At 43.8% G+C, this 16520-nt stretch overlaps 1 protein-coding gene across 11 annotated transcripts in view; it reads left to right on the top strand.

Moving 5' to 3' along the window:
- Window positions 1-16520, top strand: part of LDLRAD4 (low density lipoprotein receptor class A domain containing 4) — a 172671-nt gene that overhangs the window by 141318 nt on the left and 14833 nt on the right. For all 11 annotated transcript variants that reach the window (XM_042961948.1, XM_042961943.1, XM_042961947.1 and 8 more), the window contains one exon: window positions 1975-2129. In XM_042961948.1, the coding sequence (XP_042817882.1) occupies window positions 2025-2129 (105 nt within the window). In that variant the 5' untranslated portion in view covers window positions 1975-2024. The remainder of the gene's footprint in view (window positions 1-1974; window positions 2130-16520) is intronic.

The following is a 16520-nucleotide window of genomic DNA, read 5'->3' as shown; positions in this document are numbered from 1 at the left end:
GGGCCTCACCGACAGCCAGGCTTCTCTGTCAGCCATGCCCATGAGATCCACCCTTTCACTGCCCACTAGGGCTGTACTCAGCAAGCCCACCTGGCCACAGCCACTTAGCACACTGGCATGGCAGTTCGGTTCCCCCATACTCAGCTCTCCATTCTCCAGGGTGCATATTTGGGCCAACCCCACGATAGGTGCAGGTGTAGTCCAGCCAGGTCCAGCAAGCATGTATGTACATCTTTGTCCCTCGGGTATGTAGAGGCCGAAGGCAGGAGTGGAGGGGTAGTGTCACAGGACAGGACATGGTGGGATCCAGGAACACCCTCCATTTACTCCCATGCCAGTTCCAGCCCTTCTGTTTCCAGAGTATGGATGGTGGGGGCACATAGGTGAGATTTGGGGGGGAGGGTGTTACCCCAGTCCTTTCCTGCATCATCCCAAATGTGAGCCCATACAGTGAGAGATAACACCTCCCCACTGGCTATCAGCCTGGGTCCTGCAGCAAGAGCGTGTGTGTGTGTGTGTGTGTGTGTGTGTGTGTATGCATATGCACGCATGTGCATATGCATGCTCTGTATGTATGTATATCCACATCTGTGTGTATTCAAACACATGCATACATGTGTGTATATGTGTACATGAATGCAACATGCCCGTGTGTGTACATGTGTGTTGCTGTGCTCATGTGTATACATGCATGTGTGTATGTGTAGGGTGTATGCATGTGTGTGTTACTGGTTCCAGGCAGTAACACAATTGACAGAGCTCTCACCTTTTTCTTGCTCTTCATTAAACCCCACATCTCCCCACCTCACAGCAAAGTTGTGTGCTGTCTTCCTCACGATCTTCAGAGCCTCTCACTCTTTAAGTTGACACCCCTACACAATCACTTCCTTTGATTGTGTGGGGAGACTCAGGAAGACAGGTGGGCAACACGCAGCAAGGCAGTGCTAGAAAGCAGGAAATGTGTGTTCTAGGGTTGACCTTGAGCAATGGGACTCTGCTTCCTCCCTGCAAAACTGAAGGACTTGAATTGCCCATCTTTAATTGCCAACTCAGTGCGCTGTTTTGCTAGAAGTAATTCCATGGCACTGTACTAGAATGTGAAGCGTGTGCTAATGGCAGTTAGAAAAGCCTTTGTAATGGCAGTGTCAGGAACCTGGTTTCCGACTGCTCATAAAATATGGTGTCTGCAGGATTAGAGACAGTGGAGATGTGTTTTCTAAATTACCTCCAAAGGCAAAGTAAAGGAGGCAAAGGAGTAAAGGAGGTTGGAGCTTTTTATCAATATATTATCCCTTCAGTATAATGTGTAGATTCTGTGTGGATGTGCTTTGGGAAATGTGACTCAACCATAAAGATGGGGTTAACTTTCCTGGAGAGATTACACTGGGAGGAGCAGCTTCAGTTTTGTGAGACTTTCTTACCTCCCCTGGGTGGCAGGGCCATCTGGCAGGACCAGCAATCAGATGTTGGAGAGGTGACTGCACTCCTGGACCCGCCTGCCCAGGGCAAAGGGGCAGCGTGCAGCGGCCAGCTGGTGGTCTGCACACTGGGCTAGATATTCGAGTTCCATGTGTGAATGGGGTCAGTTACAACATAGCCCCTCTAGAGGTCTTGTAGAGCCAACAGAATACGTTTTCCTAAGGCCCTACTCATTATAAAATTTGCAAAGACAAGGTTTGTCTGAGCACCATGCTTGGGCTGAACACCAGAGGCCTACTGGAAGGAGCCTCATGCCTGGGTCTCTCTTTCTTCAAATGTTATTCAACTGTTTGTGCTTGTGTGTGTGTGTGTGTGTGTGTGTGTGTGTGTGTGTCTGACAATGGTCTTGGGCAGCAGGCCTGGGGAAAAATAGTTTGTCTCTGGGAGGACCAGGTGCTTGCAAGAAGCGCTTGGTGACTGGTGGGTGTGTTGTTTAGAGAACTGGGTGACTGCACAGGGGATATGTCGCTAATATGCCTTCCCTTCCCATCGCAGCGGAGCTGGAGTTTGCCCAGATCATCATCATCGTCGTGGTGGTCACGGTGATGGTTGTGGTCATTGTCTGCCTACTGAATCACTACAAAGTCTCCACACGGTCCTTCATCAACCGCCCACATCCAAGCAGGAGGCAGGAGGACGGGTCACAACCGGTAAGTGTGGCCTGAGCCTCTCGGTGCTGCCTAGGCCTCTGTTTCGGGCTCCAAATAGGCTGGGTGCCAGTAAGAGCCCCAAAGCGGGACGGCCTCTTGAACCCACCTGCTATGGTCCAAAGCATTGAAAACTCTATGGAAGGTTCTGATACTTCAAGAAAAGCATGTGCGTCATGAGAATTCTGCTCAGTGAGTTCTCACAAACTAAAGACACCTGTGTAACCACTAAGAAAAGAGATAGGACCAGCCCCCAGGAACACACTCTGGCCGTACTCCTAGGCCTGCCCCCCACAAGGTCACAACTACCTGCACAGCTGTCTGCACAGATTAGTTTTACCTGCTTCTAAACAATATGTTTAACAATAGAATCATACAGTAGGTGTTCTTTTGTGTTTGGCTTCTTTCACTAAATCACCCATGCTGTTACATGGAGACCTGTTTTGAAAACTGGCCCTGGAGGTGTCCGGTGATCCTTAATGCATTTGTGCAGCACTACCTGCATCTGTAAGACGTCACTTGTCTGAGATCAGCAGCATGGCAGGTGTGGGCAAGCTAGAAGTGGCAGGACAGCAGGGGCTCAGGGCCTCCTCAAGTGGATCAGGCTGGGCCGGGCTATGTAAGGAACTCACAGAACAGCCCACAGTAAGGCTCTACAGGTTGTTCTTTTTACAGTTTCTGGCTACTTCTTGCCCTGAGTCACTCCTCTGGAAAATAAAATACATATTCAGTTAAACCGATCTGTGATCTGCACTTAGGAGGCAAAAGGCCACTGGCACTTTTTATTCTGAGCTGCTTTTACAATCTGTGATTTTCGTGGCCTCCAGTGAAAGGCTTGGGAATGTGAGTTTAGACAATTACAAGTTCTTGGTTTTCTGGTGGGCAAAAATGATACTGGATACTCAGCCCCTCAGGGCATGTGTCAGGACCAGGGAGGTCTGGTAACTGGCCTAGGGAGGCCATCATGGGTTCTGGCAGGTATAGGAGAGTGGCTACTGGGCTCAGGGCCCCTGGACCCCTCAGGAGGGCAGGGTCACAGTTCATCAGGGCTGCAGAGTTGCTCAGTGACCCATCTGCTCTGCTGTCCTCATGGGAGGAACTGAGGTTTGCTGGGCATTCTGTGTCTGTGGCAGGCAGGGAGAGAGGGAAGGGATGGGACTGCTGTGCACCACCCGTCAGACTCACAGAGATGAGACAGGATGCCATGGGGCTATGGGGAGCAGTCCTGAGAAAGAACCCCTTTCTCTCTCTTGCTTTCCCTTGTCCTCTGCTGTCCCCTTCCTTTGTCTCTCTGGGTCCCCAGTTGGGCCCACTAGCCTCCTCCGGCCCTATTAACATGGCTTTCCTCACAGCATGACAGTTTCCCTGTGGTCCCGGGCCCTTTGTCATCCCAGCAGTCTGGTAACTGAGGGGTCCAGACTCACTGAACGCTGGTGTCCTGATGCCTATAGATTCCCCACTGTTGTATAAGGACAGTTCAGTTACCTAAAGGAGAGAACTAACTCTTCTGAAGTTCTGAGCACAGAATATACACAACTCCCCTGAGTTTAAAGGGAGAGGACAGAGAGAAAATCATACTCACAGCAACAGTTTCAGAACTGCAAAAGGATGAGCCATCACTGCTTTGCCTAAGCCTTAATGCAAAGACTGGAAATGCTGACTCCAGCCTTGGGGGAAAGAGGAAAACTATCCGTATTCATTGTCATCAATAGATAGCTCTCAAGTTTCTATGAAGTTCCTGCCATGAATTTACCCAAGTTCCCTGCCTTAGGCTTTCTATTCCAATGCCTGAGGTATTTGGAGTCACTGCACACAGGGAACTCAGAATGCTTTTCTTATGCCTATCCTGGGTCCCCACCCACCTCTGTCTTCCCCACATATTTGCTTTGGGGATCATCTTGCTTCTACCTGATTCACCTTGCTTGGTGAAGTGGCTCCTTCTTCCACTCCTCAGTACATATATGGCCATTCCTGCTGTCACTGCCCCCATCCATGTATCCTCAAATTGCCCATGGGTCTGCTCCTCAGACTGGGAGCTCCATGACCCAGTCAGGTGATGGGACAGGTACACACACAATTATACCCTTACCAGCAAAGAGGTTGCAGCAGGATGACAATTTTACAAAGGCAGAAAAGTGAAATTTTAAGTTTGTTTTAATCAGAACGTGTCTTCTGTTTCATTTGGGAATGGCTTTGAGTGGGGCGCCTGGGTGGCTCAGTTGGGCATCCAACCCTTGATTTCGGCTCACGTCATGATCGTCATGGTTCATGGGATCAAGCCTTGCATTGGGGTCTATGCTGGCAGCATGGAGCCTGCTTGGGATTCTGTCTCTCCTTCTCTCTGCCTCTCTTCCACACTCATGTGCGTGTGCACTCTCTCTTTCAAAATAAACTTTTTTTTTTTTAAGAAAAGGGAATGGGTTTGTGTCAAGGCCTCTTCCTGGGGCAGTGGCTTACCTGTGTCCACCCTGTTCCAGGACTTCTTGGGCAACAGTGCCTCCATTTCTTGACATTGAAAAGATAATTAAGTGATTTTTAGATGCCCCTTCAGGGCTATACAGCAAGTGAAGATAATCAGTATCTAGTGATTGTGTCTGCAGAGGTCTTTATCACGCTCTGTGCCTAATTTTGTTAATAACGTCTGAAAGTTTTACCCCTGAGAGCTGGACCCTAGTTCTGAAATGCAGGCTGCACACAGCTTAGGGTTCAATTTCTTGTTACTACTATACTATTTTTTCTTTTCTTTGAGTGGCCCAGCACTGACTGGCTGCTGTTGCTTCTCAAAGCTTGGATTTTCCTCAATAAAATGAGAATATGGATATTGCAAAACTTAGCAATGCACTGTGTTCACCATTTCAAAAAAAATTTTTTTAACGTTTATTTATTTTTGAGACAGAGAGAGACAGAGCATGAATGTGTTCACCATTTCAAACTCAAGATGTATTTTAACACAGTGACCAGAGACCATTCAGGCCCAGTCTGTAGCTCCATATCATGACTAGGACTATTGGCCTAATGTATAGTCCAAAGAGAGAGGAGAGAGAGTGAGAAAAAAAACCTTACTTTTCTTCTGAACACAAATACAAATGTAGACAGCACTGTGGGCCACTTACACTCTTTCTCTCCACCCAGGAATGTGCCCCCAACCAGGCTTCTTGCCTCCTACTTCTCTACCTCTCCTCCCTAATGCCTTTATAAGGCATAAGGAAGAAATGCTGCTTCCCTTAGTACAGTACTGGGAGAGCAGTTGATTAATATACACTCATGGTTCCCAATTGGAGTGATTATGCCCCCTAGGGGACATTTGACAACATTGAGAGCCATTTTTGGTTGTCATAATTAGGGGATGCTACAGGGATGCTCTAAACATCCTGGAATGCACAGGGTAGCCCCCGCAACAAGGAACTATCTGACCCTAAATGTCAGTAGTGCCGAAGTAGAGAACCTCTAATCTCACTAGTGTTGAATGCCATCCTTCCTAGAGGTGCTTTGCTGTTCAAAGAGGTTGCCTATTAACATAAGTGGATCTCTCATGGCTGGCTCTGAGGTTTCAACAGAGAGAAGAGTACACTTCCCAGAGGCTTGGCAGAAAGTGTTGGGGGTCCCTTGCATGATCAGAGGGTCCTGGTTGGAGACTCTGCCTTGGGAATAGTTTCCCCTACCCATTTCTACTTTCCTTTGTTCATTCAGTCATTCACTGGACATGAACCAGACATTGAGCAAAATAATGAAGGAACAATGTGAGGTTTCCTTGCCCCTGACCCTCCCTGCTACCATCAGCAGCATCCAGATGGCTAATTCTACTTGGCATTTTCTCAATCTTAATTGGGAGAGGCTAGGGATCTCCAGTGGCCATTTGTATATATCAAGTGGCTGTTGGCTATAGGAGGAGTCTGGGATGGGGCGTGAGGACTCAGCATGAGAAAGGAAGGCTCTGCTCTTACTGACAGAGCTCATCGCTGACAGCCTCCTGGGTTCCCAGTGGCATTGTGCATATTTGTACTCCTTGGGGGAAAGGTGACTGGTGAAGATGGATGCCTTTGTCGTTACTGCTGTCTGTGTGGTTTCATGCCTGTCACTAGAACACCTGAGGGCTACTGAAACACCTTTCCCGATGTCAGCATCTAAATCCCACCTTCCCTGGAGCCTGAATGGTGGGGCTGCAGTACCCTCTAGTTGGCAGCTTGTGGCTGTGGAATGCCCCTTCCAGCCTCACCTGGGTGAGCATCTCATGGTCTGAGCCTGTCATTGCTGACATCCCCTCACTTCTGGGAGCCTTTTAGCCCCATTTGTTCTAAAACCATGTGAGGTCTCCATGAGCATGTTAGTAAAAGGTATATTTATTTATTTATTTATTTATTTTTGGGAGAGAGAGACAGAGAGAGAGAGCAAGCTTGTGCAGGCGAGAGCAGGGAGAGACAAAGAGAGAGGAGAGAGAGAATCCCAAGCAGGTTCTGCGACATCAGCACAGAGCCCTGCGACATCAGCACAGAGCCCAGCGTGGGGCTTGATCTCACAAATTGCAAGATCATGACCTGAGCCGAAATCAAGAGTCAGATGCTTAACTGACTGAATCACCCAGGTGCCCAAAAGGTATATTTATTTTAAACTTGTGAGAAGGGCTGTGCATCTAATTTATCAACTTCTATGTGATTTGGTTTAACACTTTGTTAAGTTTATTTTTATATATTTCTTCCAGAAGACTTGCTAGTCAAGATTAAAAAATAAAGGACAATAGTTGGATTTTGTTTTCAAGGAAGAGGTTGTACATGTAGATGTTCTGATTTGACTGAGGAAATTTCACTGCCAAGATGTGTGCTGCCCCTCTGCTCACTGATGATTTGCACTTCAACTAAAGGGAAAAGCAGAACTGAGGTTAATAAGATAGAATCTTAGCTGTGAATATTCCTAGTTCTCAGGGAGATTCTTCTGGAAAATGGTTGGTTGGAACAGTTGCCCCCTTGGGCCAAATGCCAGGCTCACCCTGATTCTGGGAGGTTTGCTTTGTAAAGTCAAAGACACTTTCATCCCTGACTCCACCACACACACCTTCTTCCTCATGCGACACCCCCTCTTAGGGTCTCCCCTGCCAGTTCCAAGTGTCTTTTGGAAGCACACACTTTCTGTACCAGGTCCCTCTGGCCAAGGAAGGAATGGATGGGAATCTGTATTGGCCCAGGCCAATCAGCCTTCATCACCATGGTGTCTCTGACACACCATGCCAGGGGAGCCCAGGGACAGGACAATACTGGCCATGAATTTGTTGGTAACAGTCATTTCTGGATAAAATTGAAAAATAGCAACCTAGGCTTAAATCAAGAAAAGTAAATGTTTATCTAATGGCAAAGAGCAGTGAATGGCTTTGTGACATAAATCTCTATGTATTCTTTCTGAGGTAGCCTCAGCTTATTTTTTAGAGCCTGGGTTTATGTGATTTCAGAGCTTTGATACTGTCTAGATCTCTTTTCATTACTTTAGACTGCCAAGTAATAGGAAGACAATAAGGGGGCATAAATATTCCAGACACAGCCCTGAAAGGTATTTGCTTACATCACTGGAGCCTCTCTTACCAGAGCTGGGTGGGCGTGGGGGCATGAGCAGCCTTTTCTGACAGCCTGTAGCCCCACCCAGCAGGGCCACCTGAACCCACCTGGACAGCCCAGGGTGCAGTGGGAAGTGGGCGAGGTCAGAGTGGCCAGCCACTTACTGAGGAGCAGCAGAGGGACAGAACCTTTTTACTTACCTGTATGAACTGTATGAAATTGTAGCGCTTCAGCCATTGGACCTATAAAAGCAGCAATTTCAATTAAAAAATTCATGGAAGGAGTCATGTCAAGCATTTCTTCCTTAGGAACCGCTGCAGGGATTAAATCAGGAAAATACAGGTGCCTCAGCCTCCCTGTGGAGACAGAGCAGCGCCAAGCCAGCGCTCAGCACAGTCTGTGCTGCACCAGCTCCAGGGGGAGATGCAGGTGGGATGCTGGGAAGGAGGCCGCTTGTTTTGTCCCCTGGTGTTTGGAAGGAGGACATGACTGCAGTGACCAGTACAGAAGCTGGAGTTCTTCTGATCCAAAGTGTCCCAGTATAGGGGAAGTCCACACCCAGAGACTCTCCCTACAGCTGTTGCAGACTCGGCTTAAGATGTGGCCAGTGTGTATGGTTTGCCCCACAGGGTGTTTTGACAAAACTTGATTGACAGTAACTATTGGGAGATTTCACATAAAAACTGGAGTTTACATTTTCTCTTGAAAAGTCTGCATATCAGGCCTCTATTCCTGCCTCTGGCACTCTCTAAGATGGGACCACGAAGCAGTTGCCAGGCTGAATGGGTTGGTGCTCACCTTTTGACTACGGTTCCATCTCTCTTGGGGGAACCCCCAGTTGTGGGTGCGGTGCCATTGCTACCTATTGCTTTGCACAGTGGTGGTTGTTTTTTAGAGAAAATATATCCTGCACTTATGTCTTTATCACAAGGGTGAAAACAAAGATAGACTAAGAGGCCCACTGGTTTCCAGAGAAATGGGAGGGAACTTCTTTGTGGAAGTAAAGATCATTCCTGAAAGATTAGACATTCAACCAAGTATGTCTGGGCCAGCAGAGTCCAGTGTCTCCTTTGCCCAGATGGATGTGTTTGTTCTGGACCCTGCAGTTCAGTCCAGGCCCCAGAGCAAGGCAGTCTCTGTGGCTGGTGTCTGTGGCCAAGAGAGTAGAGGTGACTGTGGGCTCCTCTTGTTGGCCTTGGGAGCAGGGGTGGCTTGAGAATGGGCAGTTCTGGACACCCCTAGAAGCAGCTCAGGAATCCACTGCAGTGGCTCAGAAGTCACCATGCTTGAAAAGCCCACAGGCTGTGTCCTGGGCCCAATGAAGGGTGCAGGGAGTCAGGGGAGTCACCACACACACAGTTCATTCCCACAGTGACTAAAGAGCTAGACTGCTGTGTACCTGCCTTTTCTCATTTCTACTTAGGTTTAGAAAAGCATTTAGAAAAACATTTCTAAAATGATAGAAATGAACTATTTTCAGTAAGGTGCGAAAAAAAAAAGAACTAAAGGGCTTGATGAGGCAGTTATAATAGGCATGTCTCTGACACTCCAAACTACAGAAAAGAGAGCCCCTCTGGCTTTATTTAGCATCAGATTGAGATGAAAGATGGCAGGGGATAGTTTCTCTGTGGGTGAGGGAGATTCTTGCTGCACTGTGAGACCAGGGGTATTTGTTGTCAACTTTGTCCCATAACAATTCTCCATTATTTCATGAGCCACTGAAACTACATTTCCTGATGTCACAGGGACTGCAAGAGGTAGGTGAGCACCTACTGTAAACTCCAAGCACAGATTTCCTCTTGGCAGTCAAGCCGTTTTCTCCCTGAATAAGTGAGGATGCAGTCAAGCCACCAGACTGGTCATTTAAAAGGCTTTACCCTTTGGTGTATCTGATTGAAGCATTGGAAGATAGATAATTTTAACAGCTTCAGAGTGAGAATGTCTCCCTTCAAGTAAGAGAAACAGGAGGCCAAGTTGCTAGCAAAAATTGGATCAGGTTGCTGGGCCACAGCTGTTAATATAGCAGATTCTCATCTGAACAAAAGTAGAAAGACCTTTTCAGTGGCCAAGATTTGTCTTTGCAGCAATGCGAGTAGCACAGATTGTCCCTCCACTGTTGTTGCCAGTGCTCGGAACAGTTTTGGAATTACCCTCAGAGCTTGCAGGTCATTTTTGGAAATTTTTCAAAGGAAAAATATTTTTTAGTGTCTTGATGGCAAATCTTCCTTTTTCTTATTTGTTCACTGAGGATGGATTTGATTTTTGGTATCAGCCAAACTCCATTTGGAGTTAAGTCTTACAAATGATGAGACTGATCAGACTAACTGATACAATTTTGGTGCAAAACCAAGTGTGGCTCAATTAGTAAGACTGATGTTTTCTGAGCTACAAACTGATGCTGTAGAGAAAGGTCAGGAAGGACCCACAGAAAACGAATGGCTTCCTCTGGAGAGGATCTGGGATTGCAGGAGGTGGGCAAAGAGAGCCTGGTTTGTGTGTTAAAAGTTTTGTGGTTAGGGGCTCCTGGGTGGCTCAGTTGGTTAAGCTTCTGACTTTGGCTCAGGTCATGATTTCGTGATTTGTCAGTTCGAGCCCTGCTTCGGGCTCTGTGCTGATAGCTGGGAGCCTGCTTCTGTGTCTCCCTCTGTCTATGCCCCTCCCCCGTTCATGTTCTGTCTCTCTCTTTAAAAAAAATAAAATAAAATAAAAACTTTTATGGTAAGGATGTATTTGTGTATTACATTTGGAATTAAAAAAACATTCTCTGCTCACATAAACTGATGCTGAAGACAACTGCAATAATGTTCTGAGCATCTATAGACTATTAAGGTAACTGATTTGAGCTGGTTTGTGCTGTGACAAAAAGCATGCTAAAATCAGATTTTTAAGTAAAATTGACGAAAATTTTAAGAGACAAATTTTAGTCATGTTTTAGATAGACAATATAGCTTAATAATCTAATGATAAAGGTTATTTGTTTATACTTAGTCCTTAGAAATTGGTGCAAATTGTTCTGGGGAAAGAAGAGTTCTCTAAATCATTCTAATTCTGTGGCCTTTGTTGAGGATGCTCCCCGGAGCTGTCAAAAGACACCAAGGGAAGTAGCTGGGTTCTGGCTCTGTATCAATCCCCTACCAGCTCTATGACCTTGGGAAAAGCATTTGCCCTGTTTCTAGTCTTACTCTCACAAAAGAGGAGGTGATTCAGCCAATGCTGAATAGCATGTAGTTCCACATTTCTCTGTTGCCCTGAGTTTTCTAATTCCCAGGCTGGTTTCTCTCCAGGTCTAATTGCTCATTCTCCCCCAGCACCAAGCCCAGGACAGGGACCTGTGTGGCTCCTTTTCTGCTTGCTCAGGACTATAGATCTCCCTGATCCATTGTATTGTTCTGGAAATATAAAGGATTCCCTTTTCTTCCCAACAGATCTTCCTGGATGAATTGTGTTTCTCTTAAGGGATGTGCCCTAGATTGAGCAGTTGGGAAGGACATTTTAAGTCTTGAAAATAAGTCTGATGGTGGATTCCCAAGGAGGAATAGTGGGGGAAGTCCTGGGGAGAATAGTTATTGATACCCAGAGGTATCACCTTTGCATCTAAGTTGTTACTGCCATCTAGAGTGGAAAGACAGTAATACTAAAGTATTTGGATGGTGGAGAGGCTATGTGAGGAAAAGGAAGAAATGAGAGAAAATGTATTTTTCCAGATGGTAAAGGTGTTGCTGAATATCCAAAGATGAGTTTTACCTATGCTTTGAAGTTCTCACCCTGGGACAAGGAGAAAATATATTTCCAAATATTTGAGGGCATACAATACTTTTCATTCACTGAGCCCTTTGGTACAAGACAATATCCAGCAATGGCCTTGCTTTACCACAAACTGGCTGTCACCTCCAGTGAACAGTATAAATCTAAATCATATCTAAAATGAGGGATGACTGGCTTAGATCAGAGGCCTTCAGATGGTTTGTAACCCTGAAGAACAATAAGAAACACATTTTATATCATAATCCACGATACACAACTAAGGCAGAAATTTTGCAAAACAATACTTACAATGTACTCAGGCATTATCTATTCTGTTTCAGTTTTTTGGAATACTGGTTGTGACCCACTTAAATTGATTTTCCAGTTCTCTAAGAGGCTGCAACTCACGGTTTGAAAAACACTTTTTAAAAGGTATTTCCAGTTTCACAGAGAGCTTATTGTTTCCAGTCCCTAAATCTGATTCCTGTTGTCCTCTGTATGTGGTAAGGAAAGTTTAGCTGAAAGCATAAAACTAAGAAGGTTCATAAGGTCATAGGAGTGGCCTTACACATGGATGCAAGGCAGCAGGCTTTAGCTGCAGCTCACAGCAGAAGCCCCAGTAAGTCATGGTCACATCTGTCTCTTTTAATGCTATAAATGTTGTATCTTTTGGATGGAAAAAGATCCAAAAGATAAAGAAATGAAAAAGATTATAAAAGAGTACTATGAACAAGTTGAAATGGACATATTCCTAGAAACATACCCTACTAAGATTGACTCATGAAGAAATAGAAAATCTGAATAGATCTGTAACTAGTAAGGAGGTTGAATCAATATTCAAAACCTCACAACAAAGAAAATAACCTGGAACAGATGCCTTCATTGTTAATTCTACCACACATTTAAAGAAGAATTAATCCAATCTTTCTCAAACTCTTCCAAAAAATTTGAATAGGAGAGAACGCTTTCTCACTGACTCTGTGAAGCCAGCATTTCCCTCAAGCCAAAGACCCAACAGTAAGAGAAAACCATAAACCTATATCCTTTATGAATATTGATACAAAAATCTTCAACAAAATACTAACAAACTGAATTCGGTAGAATACTAAAAGGATTATACACTATGACCAAATGGGGTTTATTTCTCTAATGCGAGGATGGTTCCACATATGAAAATCAATCAATCTACTGTTCATTAATAGAATGAAGGGGAAAAGCTACATGATCATCCCATTGATGCAGAGAAAGTCTTTAAAAGTATTCAACACTTTTTCATGATTACACTCAACAAACTAGAACACAAGGAAACTATTTCAACATAATAAATGCCATTTTTTTGAAAAGCCCACAGCTAACATACTTAATGGTAAAGGAACAAAAACTTTTCCTCTAAGATCAGTAACAAGACAAAATGCATGCTCTCACCGTTTCTATTTCAATATTGTATTTATTGGAAGTTTTAGCCAGAGAAACTCAACAGAAGAAGAGATAAAAGACACTCCAGTTAGAAAGGAAAAATTAAAATTGTCTCTGTTCAGAGATATCATGATTTTATATATAGAAAAACATAAAGATTCCAACAAACAAAAACCTGCTAGAACTAATAAACAAATTGAGCAAAGTTGCAGGATACAAAAATCAATATGGAAAAATCAGTTGCTACTTGACACTAACAATGAACAATCTGGAAAGGAAATTAAGAAATCAATTCCATTAAAAGTAGAATCAAAAAGAATAACATACTTAGGAATAAACCTAACTAAGTAGGAGGTGAAAGATTTGTACACTGAAAACTATACAACGTTGCTGAAAGAATTTAGACACAAATGGAAGACATCTTGTGTTCATGGATTGGAAGACTTGATATTTTTTAAATGTCAGTACTACCCAAAGCAATCTACAGATTCAGTGCAGTTCCTATCAATAATGTTTTTTTGCAGAAAAAAAAAGTCCATCCTAAAATTCATATTCTATCTCAGGGGAGGTAGCTACACCACCCCCCCAACCATAGCCAAAATGATATTGAGAAAGAATAACAAAGTTGGAAGTCTCACACTTCTTGGTTTCAAAACTTATTACACAGCTAGAGTAAAAAAACAAAAACAAAAACAAACAACAAAAAAAACAATGTGGTACTGGCATAAAGACAGATTTATAGACCAATGGAATAGAATAGAGAGCCCAGAAATAAACTCTCCCATATATGGTCAAATGATTTTTGACAAGGGTGCCAAGACCATATTCAAGGAAAAAGGACAGTCTTTTAAAAAATGGTGTTGGAATGGGCACCTGAGTGGCTCAGTTAGTTGAGCGTCTGACTTCGGCTCAGGTGATCTTGCAGTCAGTGAGTTTGAGCCCCACATTGGGCTCTGTGCTGACAGCTCAGAGCCTGGAGCCTGCTTTGAATTCTGTGTCTCCCTCTCTCTCTGCCCCTCCCCCATTTGTGCTCTGTCTCTCTCTGTCTCTCAAAAATAAATAATTGTAAAAAAAAATTTTTTTTAATGGTGCTGGAAAAACTGGGTGTCCACATTCAAAATAATGACATTGAATACTTACCATCTTATACCATACACAAAAAATCATCTCAGAATGTTCCAAAAACCTAAATGTAAGAGCTAAAGCCATGAAACTCTTAAAGAAAACAAGAGAAGGGGTTCCTGGGTGGCTCAGTCGGTTAAGCATCCGACTTCAGCTCAGGTCATGATCTCACAGCTTGTGGGTTTGAGCACTGCGTTGGGCTTTATGCTGACAGCTCAGAGCCTGGAGCCTGCTTTGGATTGTGTCTCCCTTTCTCTCTCTGCCCCTCCCCTGCTCACTTGCTCTCTCTCTCTCTCTCTCTCTCTCTCTCAAAAATAACAAATAAACTGGGGCGCCTGGGTGGCTCAGTCGGTTAAGCGTCCGACTTCAGCTCAGGTCACGATCTCACGGTCCATGAGTTCGAGCCCCGCGTCGGGCTCTGGGCTGATGGCTCAGAGCCTGGAGCCTGTTTCAGATTCTGTGTCTCCCTCTCTCTCTGCCCTTCCCCCGTTCATGCTCTGTCTCTCTCTGTCTCAAAAATAAATAAACGTTAAAAAAAATTAAAAAAAAAATAACAAATAAACATTTAAAAAAAGTTTAAAAAAAAGAAAACAAGGGAAAATTTTCATAAAACTGGGCTTGGCAATGATTTCTTGGATATGACACCAAAAACACAGGCAACAACAAAAAAAATAGATAAATTAGAATTCAAAAATTCAGAAGTTGTTCATCAAAGGAAGTTGTTCACTGCCCAGAGAGGGAAAGGCAAGTCACAGAATGAGAAAAAATATTTGCAAATCATATAGTATCAAGAATATATAGGGGCACCTGGGTGGCTCAGTCAGTTGAGTGTCTGACTTCGGCTCAGGTCATGACCTCACAGTTTGTGAGTTCAAGCCCCGGATCAGGCCCTGTGCTGACAGCTCAAAGCCTGGAGCCTGCTTCCAATTCTGTGTCTGCCCCTCCTCTGCTCATGCTCTCAAAAATAAATAAACATTAAAAAAATTAAAAAAAAAGAATATATAAAGAACTCCTACAATTCAACAACAAAATAATAGACAACCCAATTTAAAAATAGGCAAAGGACTTGAATAGACATTTCTTCAGCGAAGATATCCAACAAGCACACTGAGAAGAGCTCAATATCACTAATTGTGATGATAATTTTATGTGTCGACTTGACTGGGCTAAGCAATGCCAAAATAACTAATAGAACATTACGTTTGGATGTGTCTGTGAGAGTAATTCTGGAAGAGATGAACATTTGACTCAGTTGACTGAGAAAAGAAAATCTGTCCTCCCCAGTGTGAGCAGGCATCATCCAATCCCTGGTGGGCTCGAATAGAACAAAAAGGTGGAGGAAGGGTAATTTTTCTCTCTTATTGAGCTGGGGGTTACATCTTCTGCCCTTAGACATCAAAGCTCCTGGTTCTTGGGCCTTTGGACTCTAAAACTTAACACTTGTGACCCCCGGCTTCTCAGAGCACCAGACTCAGACCAAACTATACTACCAGCTTTCCTTGTTCTCCATCTTGCACATGGAAGATTGTGGGGCTTCTCTGTCTCTAAAACCACATAAACCAATTCCTATAATAAATATCCTCCTTTATGTGTATATATTTATAATGATGTTTCCTACTGGTTTTGTTTCTCTGGAAAGCCTCAAGTTAATACAATAATTATACACAAATCAAAACCAAAAGAAGGCACTACATCACACCCATTGGGAAGGCTGTTATCAAAAACAACCCAGAAAATAACAAGTGTTGGTGAAGATGTGAAGAAATCGGAACGCTGTACATTGCTGCTGAGAAAGTAAAATGGTACTGCTGCTAGTAAAACAGTATGGTGGTTCTTCAAAAAATTAACCTTAGAATTACCATGTGATTCAGCAATTCCACTTGTGGTTAAATACCCAAAATAATTAAAAGCAAAGATTCAAAGAGATATTTGTACACCCCTGTTTATAGCAGCATTATTGACAATAGTCAAAAGGTAGAAACAGCCAAAATATCCATCAGTGGATGAATGGAGAAACAAAATATGACACATATCAACAATGGAAATTAGTTAGGTTTAAAAAGGAATGAAATGTGGACACATGCTACTACATAGATGAACCTTAAAGATATTATGCTAAGTGAAAATATTGTATCTGTCCACAAAAGAACAAAAGCAGGATTCCAGTTATGTGAGGTACTGAGAATAGTCAACTTCATAGAGACAGAGAGTAGAATGGTGGTTGCCAGGGGGTCAGGGAGAAAGGAATGGGAAGCTGGTGTTTAATGAGGACAGCATTTCAGTTTGAGAAGATGAATAATTTCTGGAGCTGGATGGTTGTGATAGTTGCACAACAATGAGAATGTACTTCATGCCATAGAACTGCACACTTTTAAATTATGAAGGAAGTAAATTTTATGTTATATATAAAAGAAGACAAGTTGGTCTTGATTCCTGACTCACCACCCATCCCCTAAAATATATCAAATGGTCAGATTTAAAGGGAAAAAATACAGTCGTTGTGTTCCAGATCTGCAAATAACACATCTTGATCTTTTGCATCATAAAGACAATCTTTGGAAGATAGGTG

Source organism: Panthera tigris, chromosome D3, assembly GCF_018350195.1.
Source record: "Panthera tigris isolate Pti1 chromosome D3, P.tigris_Pti1_mat1.1, whole genome shotgun sequence".
Classification (NCBI taxonomy): Eukaryota; Metazoa; Chordata; class Mammalia; order Carnivora; family Felidae; genus Panthera; species Panthera tigris.
Note: the sequence above shows the minus strand (reverse complement) of the source record. Positions and strands in the feature narration are given on the sequence as shown.